The sequence below is a fragment of the Oncorhynchus nerka genome, linkage group LG16 (assembly GCF_034236695.1).
Source record: "Oncorhynchus nerka isolate Pitt River linkage group LG16, Oner_Uvic_2.0, whole genome shotgun sequence".
NCBI lineage: Eukaryota > Metazoa > Chordata > Actinopteri > Salmoniformes > Salmonidae > Oncorhynchus > Oncorhynchus nerka.
Genome location: NC_088411.1, coordinates 35,770,146 through 35,782,476, shown reverse-complemented (window position 1 = coordinate 35,782,476; position 12,331 = coordinate 35,770,146). Strand labels below are relative to the sequence as shown.

General features: G+C 44.0%; 1 protein-coding gene across 2 annotated transcripts in view; it reads right to left on the bottom strand.

The window, feature by feature from the left end:
- The window catches only part of LOC115144437 (CDP-diacylglycerol--glycerol-3-phosphate 3-phosphatidyltransferase, mitochondrial-like), a 38,380-nt gene that overhangs the window by 3,363 nt on the left and 22,686 nt on the right, over positions 1-12,331 (bottom strand). For both annotated transcript variants that reach the window (XM_029685487.2, XM_029685486.2), the window contains exons 8-9: positions 11,319-11,467; positions 10,915-11,053 (exon numbers count right to left, since the gene is read on the bottom strand). In XM_029685487.2, the coding sequence (XP_029541347.1) occupies positions 10,934-11,053; positions 11,319-11,467 (269 nt within the window). In that variant the 3' untranslated portion in view covers positions 10,915-10,933. The remainder of the gene's footprint in view (positions 1-10,914; positions 11,054-11,318; positions 11,468-12,331) is intronic.

Sequence of the window (12,331 nt, the reverse complement as noted above, 5' to 3'; positions counted from 1 at the left end):
ATCTGTGGGGCGGTGTGCAAATTGGAGTGGGTCTAGGGTTTCTGGGATAATTGGCTACAGATGTAAGTGCTACGGGTTGGTAGTCATTTAGGCAGGTTACCTTGGTGTTCTTGGGCACAGGGACTATCGTGGTCTGCTTGAAACATGTTGGTATTACAGACTCAGTCAGGGAGAGGTTGAAAATGTCAGTGAAAACACTTGCCAGTTGGTCAGCGAATGCTCGGAGTACAATTCTTGGTAATCTGTCTGGCCATGCAGCCTTGTGAATCTTGACCTGTTTAAAGGTCTTACTCAGGTCGGCTACGGAGAGGGTGATCACACCGTTGTCCGGAACAGCTGGTGCTCTCATGCATGCTTCAGTGTTGCTTGCCTCGAAGTGCCCATAGTCATTTAGCTCGTCTGGTAGGCTCGTGTCACTGGGCAGCTCGCGGCTGTGCTTCCCTATGTAGTCTGTAATAGTTTGCAAGCCCTGCCACATCCGATGGGCGTTGGAGCCGGTGTAGTAGGATTCAATCTTAGTCCTGTATTGACGCTTTGCCTGTTTGATGGTTCGTCATAGGGTATAGTGGGATTTCTTCTAAACGTCTGGGTTAGAGTCCCGCTCCTTGAAAGCGGTAGCTTTCAACTCCCTTTAGCTCAGTGCGGATGTTGCTCGTAATCCATGGCCTCTGGTTGGGGTATGTACTGTTGGTGGAATTTCTAAATTCCTATATGTTTTATAGCCAAAATCAAATTCGCACTCTCTCTAGTTCATTAATTATGCATGAAGTAGATCGAGACCAGTCTTAAAAGCCAGGTAACAGCGTTTAATTCAAGTACTAACCAAAAATACAAAGAACCTTACATTTTAAAGAGAGAACATAAAATGACATCAGTTTCTCACACTCTCTCCGATCCCCACAATAGCACAGTGTTTTCAGGTCCGGAGGTTTCTTCTACTCCCCTCATAAACCAGACATTCCAATCTGTCTAAAAGATATCTTCTCCTCCACTAACGAAATATCAAGGACCATTCTTATCTGTCAGAAAAGATATATCATCCCTCTCCCTTAAACTGCCCACAAGGTACAGACAATTAATTCGTTTTACTTACATTTTCATAAACAGCTTAACCAAGAGCCCATACATTTCGTACCATAACATGATAGTATTAGAATAAATGGTTCTAATTGAAATGTATACATTATTAATCATTTCAACTATAATTTCCTCCAACAGTACGTACGGTCATTGTGGGGACAACATTGACGCAGTTATTGATGAAGCCAATGACTGATGTGGTGATCAACTTTAGTAGAAAAACAGTTCTTGAGGGCTGTTTGCGATTTCGTTCATACTGGTGAACCGGTGGTTGCAATATCAACAGTCCCTTATCTCTGGTATATCTTGGCATCATTCAAAACTAAGTTTATATTGTACACAGCGCAATGGACATACTGTATAATGCGTAATGTCTCAGGAAAGGCTGTCTGAGTTGGCAATACTCAGTATAGAAAACAGTCAGCCCACAACCTGCAAGGACTTGTACAGGATACTAACCTCAACATTAAAAAGTAATTCCATGTCACAATTCCATACCTAAAACCTTGATTTTGGGCAAAATTACCTGATTGGACTACTATCACCAAGGACCATCAAGAAAAACTCAAACAAGCCAAAACCTGCAGAAACACAGCGGAACATGGAAATACCATCCAACACAACATTGAGTGAGTAATGTTCAGTCTGAACCTACTTTCTGAAGCCAAAAAGTAAAAGACAATCTTTAAATAATGTTGTTATATAAAGCTTCTTAAATAAGGCTATCAAACTGCTAGGAAAGAATCTGACTGAAATTAGCACTGAAGTGAGGTGTGAAAACTCGAGCCTAACAATGGCAGGAGACTTTCACACCCCCCCACCCTCCCCCAAATGCAGAGGCCTTTGAAGCCCCCTCCATCTGTGCAGAGAATATATCCTCCACAGAATCCCCAAAATATAACAGCCACAGAACAACTTTGGTTTGGACGTCGTAAAAGGACCATGTCACCAACACTTAAAAAAATATTGCTAGCTAATGACCTTTTCCCACGTGGAAAAGACATAGTTGCTAAACTGGGATTTTCTACAAGGAATCTGCCTCCCGAGAAAAGTTTCTCCCAAGTGGTTGTGACACCTACTCCCATTGCCTGGATTCCGCCTGGCAATCTGTAAACCGTCTGCCCTGGCCTGTCTCCCCGTCTGGTGTAGGTACCCCCTCTCTCCCGAGCTTTCAGTCGCCTCCAGCACACATGCACTGTTAAGGCGAGTGACTCTGAACTTATAATGGCTAGCCCCAAGTTGTTATACACTGCTCAAAAAAATAAAGGGAACCCTAAAATAACACATCCTAGATCTGAATGAATGAAATATTCTTATTAAATACCTTTTTCTTTACATAGTTGAATGTGCTGACAACAAAAATCATGCAAAAATTATCAATGGAAATCGAATTTATCAACCCATGGAGGTCTGGATTTGGAGTCGCTCAAAATTAAAGTGGAAAACCACACTACAGGCTGATCCAACTTTGATGTAATGTCCTTAAAACAAGTCAAAATGAGGCTCAGTAGTGTGTGTGGCTTCCACGTGCCTGTATGACCTCCCTACAACGCCTGGGCATGCTCCTGATGAGGTGGTGGATGGTCTCCTGAGGGATCTCCTCCCAGACCTGGACTAAAGCATCCGCCAACTCATGGACAGTCTGTGGTGCAACGTGGCGTTGGTGGATGGAGCGAGACATGATGTCCCAGATGTGCTCAATTGGATTCAGGTCTGGGGAACAGGGGGGCCAGTCCATAGCATCAATGCCTTCCTCTTGCAGGAACTGCTGACACACTCCAGCCACATGAGGACTAGCATTGTCTTGCATTAGGAGGAACCCAGGGCCAACCGCACCAGCATATGGTCTCACAAGGGGTCTGAGGATCTCATCTCGGTACCTAATGGCAGTCAGGCTACCTCTGGCGAGCACATGGAGGGCTGTGCGGCCCCCCAAAGAAATGCCACCCCACACCATGACTGACCCACCACCGAACCGGTCATGCTGGAGGATGTTGCAGGCAGCAGAACATTCTCCACGGCGTCTCCAGACTCGGTCACGTGCTCAGTGTGAACCTGCTTTCATCTGTGAAGAGCACAGGGCGCCAGTGGCGAATTTGCCAATCTTGGTGTTTTCTGGAAAATTCCAAACGTCCTGCACGGTGTAAGCACAACCCCCACCTGTGGACATCGGGCCCTCATACCACCCTCATGGAGTCTGTTTCTGACCATTTGAGCAGACACATGCACATTTGTGGCCTGCTGGATGTCATTTTGCAGGGCTCTGGCAGTGCTCCTCCTCCTTGCATAAAGGCGGAGGTAGCGGTCCTGCTGCTGGGTTGTTGCCCTCCTACGGCCTCCTCCACGTCTCCTGATGTACTGGCCTCTCTACTGGCAGCGCCTCCATGCTCTGGACACTACGCTGTTGTGCAATCAGTGTTGCTTCCTAAGTGGACAGTTTGATTTCACAGAAGTGTGATTGACTTGGAGTTACATTGTGTTGTTTAAGTGTTCCCTGTAATTTTTTGAGCAGTGTATTTCTCTTGTGCTTTATGCCATTTGCCTCATGCGTGGTATATTGACTTTGAACTTGGTTGTTTATCCAACCGTGGGACAGTCTGTTTGTTCCCACACTTGGGACTCGGACGCCATTGGTTACACAGACTCTTGGCCTCCCATCTTATTCTAACCACCTCTCACCGGCTTTGTATTCATGTTACCTGATGAAATCGCTGTACAATATGATTCAAATGTTATAAATCAACACTGCAGAGCGCTCCCTGTCCTCTGCCGTGCCCCGATTGTATTACTGCAGATTATATCTGGAAAATGTGCATGTACACCGTGGCCCATCTACTGTTGCTAACCCCAATTCTGAATTGTGCTCTGCCTCACTGATTTCTGCACGTTAACAGTAGAAGCGTATTACCTAAAATGTACCAATTGAAAGTGTGGGTTCACAGCTCCAATCCATAAGTGTTGGTCATTACTGAGACGTGGTTAAGAAAGAGTGTTTTGAACACTGATGTTAACCTTTCTGGTTCTAACCTTTTTCTCTTCCAAAGGTGGTGGAGTGGCAATCTTTAGCAAGGAACACCTTCAGTGCTCAGTTGTCTCCACCAAGTCTGTCCCCAAACAATTTGATTTGCCAGTTTTACACATTAAACTTTCAATTAATTGCTGGTTATTATCTGCCACCATCAGCACCTGCCTGTGCCCTAAGCTCTTTCCTGGCCCCTTACACTAAGTCTGAATTTGTCCTGCTATGTGACATAAATTAGGGACATGCTTAAACTACCTGACCAGACCTAAAGCAATGACACTCCCTAAATCTCTCTCATATTAAAGGTATGACTCAAAACACCCAGAAAAGGCTACTCCCATTAATGCTATCCTTACAGGTCATTACAGAAAACACCAGACTGATACCGGAGTGATCACTGTTTTACAGCCTGTGTTTGTAATGGCTGCTCAGTGAAACGATCTGTCCTGACTTGTCATAGACGCTTGCGAAAAAACTTTAATGAGCAAGACTTCCTTCAATCTGGCCTCTGTAAATTGGTATAGAATCAGCTTGATCCCCTCTGTCAAACACTTGGAAGACTTTTTATATATTTTCAGTGGTATCGTTAACAAATACAAGCCCATAAAGAAAATGGAGAAAATAAAAAAAAAACGGGTTGAGCCCCTGATCTGGCAGAGTTACTCCGCCTCAAGAATTCCATTTGGCAAATCACTCGGCACACGCATACTGACAGGCTGACTGGCTCTCGTTCATGCAAATTATAAATAAGTGCATTCAGGCTAACCGGAAGGCCAAAGTTAAAGTAACTAAGGAGCAGTTCGCTTTGTGGGTCTAACCCCAAGAAGTTCTGGAAAACAGTTAAAGACCTGGAAAATAAACCCTCCTCACAGCTGCCCATGTCACTTAATGTTAATGTGGTTGTTACTGACAAGGAGCACATGGCTGAGCTCTTTAAAAATCACCACTTCATTAAGTCGAGTCCTATGTGACTCAGCCATGCCTCCTTGCCCGTCCAACATTTCCTCATCTCCCACCCCTTCTAATGTGACTATCCGATGCTCCTCCCTCTTTTTCCCCTGCCCGCTACAAACTTTCTCCCTGCAGGCGGTCACTGAGTCCAAGGTGCTAAAGGAGCTCCTTAAACTTGACCCCCAAAACAACATCTGGTTTAGATCCTTTCTTCTTTAAGGTCGCTGCCCCCATCATCGCCAAACCGCTCCCCCCGAATCTGGGGAGGTTCCCATTGCTTGGAAGGCAGCCACGATGCGGCCTTTATTAAAAAAGGGGAGATCAAGCTCATCCTAACTGTTACAGGCCAATTTTTATTTTGCCCTGTTTATCAAAAGTGTTGGAAAAACTTGTCAATAATTAACTGACTGGGTTTAGTATTCTCTTGGGTATGTAATCTGGTTTCCGCTCAAGTTATGGATGTGTCACTACAACCTTAAAAAGGTTCTAAATGAGGTCACCATTGCCCTAGATTTTAAGCAATGTTGTGCTGCTATTTTTATTGACTTGGCCAAAGGTTTTGATACGGTAGACCATTCCATTCTTGTGGGCCGGCTAAGGAGTATTGGTGTCTCGGAGGGGTCTTTGGCCTGGTTTGCAAACTACCTCCAAGAGTGCAGTGTATAAAGTCAGAACATCATCTGTCTCAGCCACTGTCTGTCAACAAGGGAGTACCCCAAGGCTTGATCCTAGGCACCACGCTCTTCACAGCAACAGCAAGCATTAGGAAGCTCTCTCATCCATTTATATGCAGATGATAGTCATACTCAGCTGGCCCCTCCCCAAATTTTGTGTTAAATGCTCTACATCAAAGCTTTGTGTGTCCGACAAGCTCTCTACCCTTAACCTTGTTCTGAACACCTCCAAAACATAAGGTCATGTGGTTTGGTAAGAAGAATGCCCCTCTCCCCACCGGTGTGATTACTACCTCTGAGGGTTTAGAGCTTGAGGTAGTCAGCTCATACAAGTACTTGGGAGTATGGCTAGACGGTACACTGTCCTTCTCTCAGCACATAGCAAAGCTGCAGGCTAAGGTTAAATCTAGACTTGGCTATCGTAATTACTCCTCTTTCACCCCAGCTGCCAAACTAACCCTGATCCAGATGACCATCCTACCCATAATAGATTATGGAGGCATAATTTATAGATCGGCAGGTAAGGGTCTCGAGCAGCTAGATGTTCTTTACCATTCGGCCATCAGATTTGCCACCAATGCTCCTTATAGGACACGTCACTGCACTCAATACTCCGCTGTAAACTGGTCATCTCCGTATACCCGTCGCAAGACCCACTGGTTGATGCTTATTTATAAAACCCTCTTTGGCCTCACTCCCCCTTATCCAAGATATCTATTGCAGCCCTCATCCTCCACATACAAAACCCGTTCTGCCACTCACATTCTGTTAAAAGATCCCCATAGCACACGTCCCTGGGACGCTCCACTTTTCAGTTCACTGCAGCAAGTGAAAAATTCAAACTGGACCGTCTCTACCCTCTTGCCCTTTGTGCGGTGGTCTGTGCCATGTTTTGTGCTGCTGCCATATGTTGATACCAAGTTGTCTTAAGTCTCTCTTTATGTAGTGTTGTCTCTTGTCAGTGTGGGTTTTGTCCTATTTGTATTTAATTTTTACAAATTTAAATCATAGCCCCCCATCACTGCAGGAGGCCTTTTGTCTTCTGGTAGGCCATCATTGTAAATAAGAATGTGTTCTTAACCGACTTGCCTAGTTAGGGTCGGACCCTTTTTTAAATTTGGTCTAAAATGACATACAAATCTAACTGTCTGTAGCTCAGGACATGCATATTCTTTATACCATTTGAAATGAAACACTTTGAAGTTTGTGGAAATGTGAAATGAATGTAGGAGAATATAAAACACAGATCTGGTAAAATATTTGTTTTTAAACATGCGGTTTTGTATTTTCTATCCCCCCCATCTTTGAAATGCAAGAGAAAGGCCATTATATCATTTCGGAGTCTAGGCACAATTTAGTTTAACCACCAGATGACAGCAGTATATGTGCAAAGTTTAAGACTGATCCAATGACCCATTGTATTACTCTTCAAAATGTTGTACCAAGTCTTCCCAATGTGCCAAATTGGTCAATTGATACATTTAAGTACATAACTATAGAGAACATATCATTTTTGGATGTAAATTTAAAAATAAGTTTACACTCAGGAATGTTAAATGAAGGATAATTAGCTTCCCTACAGAAAAGACACTAACCGTCACACATTAGATGTGTATTGTTTGATCAAATTGATTTTATCAAACAAAACTCTGCTACACTGTATTTCTGGGACCCTCAGGATGACAAGTCAGAGCAAGATTACTGAATGTAAGTACATTATGTACCTTCATAGGTGAATGTATCAAACCAGTTTCCGTGATAAGTTGTGCACTCTCCTCAAACGATAGCATTGTATTATTTCACTGTAATAGCTACTGTAAATTGGACAGTGCAGTTAGATTAACAATAATGTAACCTTTCTGCCCATATAAGACATGTCTATGTCCTGGAAAGTTCTCGTTATTTACAACGTCATGCTAATCACGTTAGTTCAACCATCCCACGGGAGGGACACCAATCCCATAAAGGTTACACAAAAACCTGGACCTACAGGCTTTGGTAAACATTTGCACACAAAAAAGGACTTCAGGAGAATCTCTCCAGTTGGATTTAAATTTAATTTAAACTTGAATATTGCAGCCTATTTGTGTATGGGCTACAATATTCAAAAGTGGCTGAACTTATTCCCAACTCTACAACTTTTTTCCTCATTGTTAGGCTATTTGATGTGACATTTTTATAAATAGCAGATAAATACATTATATGCAGTGTCTCGAAAGTATTCAGACCTCGACCTTTTCCACATTTTGTTGATACGTTACAGCATTATTCTAAAATGTTTTTTTATTGAAATATACCTTATTTACACAAGTATTCAGACCCTTTGCGATGAGACTCGAAATTGAGCGCAGGTGCACCCTGTTTCCATTGATCATCCTCAATGTTTCTATAACTTGAAGTCCATCTGTTGTAAATTCAATTGATTGGACATGATTTGGAAAGGCACACACCTGTCTATATAAGTTCCCACAGTTGACAGTGCATGTCAAAGCAAAAACCAAGCCATGAGGTCGAAGGAACTGTCCGTAGAGCTTCAAGAATGGACTGTTTCAAGGCACAGATCTGGGGAAGGGTACCAAAAAATGTCCTCCGCATTGAAAGTCCAAGAACACAGTGGCCTCCACTTAAAATGGAAGAAGTTTGGAACCAGACTCTTCCTAGAGCTGGCGGTCCGGCCAAACTGAGCAATCGGGGGAGAAGGGCCTTGGTCAGGGAGGTGACCAAGAACCTGATGGTCACTGACAGAGCTCCTCTGTGGAGATTGGAGAATCTTCCAGAAGGACAACAATCCCTGCAGCACTCTACCAATCAGGCACATGACAGCCCGCTTGGAGTTTGTCAAAAGTCACCTAAAGGACTCTCAAACCATGAGAAACAAGATTCTCTGGTCTGATTAAAACAAGATTGAACTATTTGGCCTGAATGCCAAGCCTCACGTCTGGAGGAAACCTGACACCATCCCTATGGTGAAGCATGGTGGTGGCAGCATCATGCTGTGGGGATGTTTTTCAGTGGCAGGGACTGGGAGACTAGTCAGGATCGAGGGAAAGATTAAGCGAGGGAAAGATTAACGGAGCAAAGTACAGAGACATCCTTAATGAAAACCGTCTCCAGAGCGCTCAGGACCTCAGACTGGGGCGAAAGTTCTCCATTCCAATAGGACAACAACCCTAAGCACACAGCCAAGACAACGCAGGAGTGGCTTCGGGACAAGTCTCTGAATGTTCTTGAGTGGCCCAGCCAGAGCCCGGAATTGAACCCAGTCGAACATCTCTGGAGAGACCTGAAAATAGCTGTGCAGCAACACTCCCCATCCAACATGACAGAGCTTGAAGATTTTTATTTAACCTTTAACTAGGCAAGTCAGCTAAGAACAAATTCTTTTTTACAATGACGGTCTACACAGGCCAAATCTGGCCCATTTGGAACTCCCATTCGGCCGGTTGTAATACAGCCTGGATTCAAACAAAGGGTGTCTGTAGTGACACCTCTACCACTGAGATGCAGTTCCTGAGACCGCTGTGCCACCCATGAGCCCATCTGCAGAGAATGGGATAAACTCCCCAAATACAGACGTGCCAAATTTGTAGCGGCTGTTATCACTGCCAAAGATGATTCAACAAAGTACTGAGTAAAGGGTCTGAATACTTATGTAAATGTGATATTTCCTTTATTTGTAATATATTAGCAAACGTCTAAAAACCTGTTCTTGCTTTGTCATTATGGGGTAGCGTGTGTAGATTTAGGGGGAAAAAACAAACCATTTTAAATTAATTTTAGAATAAAGCTGTAACCTAACAAAATGTGGAAGAAGTCAAAGGGTCTGAATACTTTCCGAAGGCACTGTAAAGCTATAGATAGTACACTACATAATGAAACAATCCCTAGTAAGCTAGTGTTTTGAAGGTGGACCAACTATCATTTTGGCATTAAGACTGGTTTTACGCACAACTTTCTATGCAAGCTGGGAGACAGTACGAGGAGGGTTCATGTCATGCAGATTCAGGTAGCCTATACAGGACAAAAATATATATTTGGTAGCTGATTAGTATGCATTTTCATCAAACATTTATAATTTTACAGAATAAGTAATTACATTGGCACCAGCCAGCAAGCTCCAAATGGCAGCATTGTGACAGTGTGCTTAACATGAGAAAATGACACCCAAATAGGCCTACCAATAAACATTTATTAGCTAAAGCAAAGTTACGCCATGGCACGACAGAAACCCTATAAAAACGACTCAATAAGCATCCATCCGTATAGACATGTCGCAATTTAATCACCGTGGACTGTATTCTATACTTTGATACTAGGGCTGTTTCTGGGTGGCAGGAGGGAGGATGGATGTTCATCTATAGATAACCCCGTGTCCCGGATGAGGTCAGTCACCAGACCCTGATCCCACCTCACATGCTCAGTGAGAGTGTGTATGTCCACTGTAAGTGTGTGTTTCCATTTAGAAATGTGTTCATTTACAAGAACAACACAGTAACAAAAACAAACTATAGATAGATAACATCTTTGTTTATGTATTTGGATGCTTGTGGAGTAGGACGAGGAATGTGTGGCACCATCCATCATTGTTCCCTCACGGCAGCTGATCACAAAAAGACATTTAGTGGCTATTTGTCTCACTGAGTAACATTGTGGTGACGAGACACCTCCCCTTCAGCATTTACCGTCACCATAAAAATAAAATACTTCCTGTAAGGCAAGTCTACATCCCTGTTAGAACACACACACACAATAAGCCACCCTTCCCGTCTAAGCCACCTTTGACCCCACTGCCTAGTACACCGCCTACACTAGCCATCAGCAGAATGACTCTCACACTCACCCGAATGTGTCCAGATGCTGACTACAGAATGTTGATGCTGAGGGGTCAAAGGCCAGATGGGTCAGACAGTTTCTCTCAGAGAGACGGGACGTTGAGGAGGAGGGGGGAGTAAAGTGGATAAAGGTGTGTGAGGGGGAGTAGGATTCAAATCAGGGGTAGCTGGGTTCAGCTTCTGAGGTTGATGCAGCCGTGGGCTAGGTTGAGGGCTGGTACACATAGCAGTGGCTAGGGACCTTTTGGAGAAACCAAGTTCTGCCATTCTATAAAAAGCATCTGTAATTCTGTGTGTGACTAGGAGACGATCGTTCAGAGGTGTGGTACCTGTGGCGTGTGAGAGGGAGCGTTACCTTTGTTTGGCTGTTTCTCTCAGAAGAACTTCTTGATGAGGGGAGTGACCAATTTGACCCACAGCTTGACATGGCGATCTGGCTGCTGGAACGTAGAGCTGGACACCTCTGTAGACCTCTGGTACAACATCTCCTGCTCCTGTTACAGACGAGAGAGAGAGAGTAATTGTGTGAGATTGTGAATGAGTTTGTGTACACATGAGACACACAGCAGGTTTCCCTGCTTGCTCGCTCGATCTACTTTGCATATTATTACCAGCTTCACATAGTTCCTGGGATCATGAGCTATCAAATTAGTTGCATTTTGTAGACAGGCCTTTTGGTTGAGAGCTGTATAAAACAGAACCATAGTATCGAGCCATCAAGTCTGTTTAAATAAAGTTGTGTTGGTTTGAATGGCCTACTTCCTGCAAGTGGGCCTGTAGTTCCTGGTTCTCTGTTACTATGGCGATCTGGGCCTCCAGGTCCCGGTGCACCGAGCGGTAGCCAAAGTTAGGAGAGCCAATCAGAGTCAGGCACGGCCGCACATGCCCCCGCAGGTAGTACCACAGCCCTGCAGAGAGAGAGAGAGAGCAAAGGATGAGGGAAAAGGGGGGAGGAGAAGGGGATTGGTAGAGGAAGGAAAGAGGGAGGAGAGAGAGAAAGAGAGCAGTTTCCCAACATCAGTGATTTGTTCTGCAGCTGCGGGTCAGGGTCAACTCTAATGGTCATTGATTCTCTCCAGGCTGGGTGCTGTGTGATTTCTCCCGTGCAGTGTGTGCTGTGATTACGGGAAATGGCCAGCCCGCCCTGCTTTATCTAATAAATGGGACTTCTACGATCGTGTGAAATTACATTCCACTGACGCTGCTTCACTGTGTGTTCATTTCCCCCCCCCTCTCTCGCAGTGGCTCAATCTGGCTTTTGAAGAAAACAACAAGAATTTACCTAGCTACTAATGCACCACTAACATTTCAGTTGTTTAGAATATTTTTTGGGACACATTACCATTTTATTCTATAAATGAAGTATCCGCGAAAGGTTGGTAGTAATTCAGATGTAATTCCTTGGAGCATTTTTTCATGTTTAAATTTGGTTCTCGTTGACCATGTCCACAACTATAAAGGAAACACTAAAGCACACAGAAACCCCCAACGTCTATCCAAACCCAGTAGTGACTGTTTCCTTGGATCGGGGCTAAAGGTGAATTTAAAAAATGTATGTAACTAGGCAAGTCAGTTAAGAACAAATTCTTAGTTACAATGGCGGCCTAGAAACAGTGGGTTAACTGCCTTATTCAGGGGCAGAATGACAGATTTTTACCTTGTCAGCTCAGGGATTCGATCTAACAACCTTTTGGTTACTGGTTCAACATTCTAACCACTATGCTATCTGCCTTCCCAACTTGACAAGGCATCATCTCTCAAGCAACATGTCT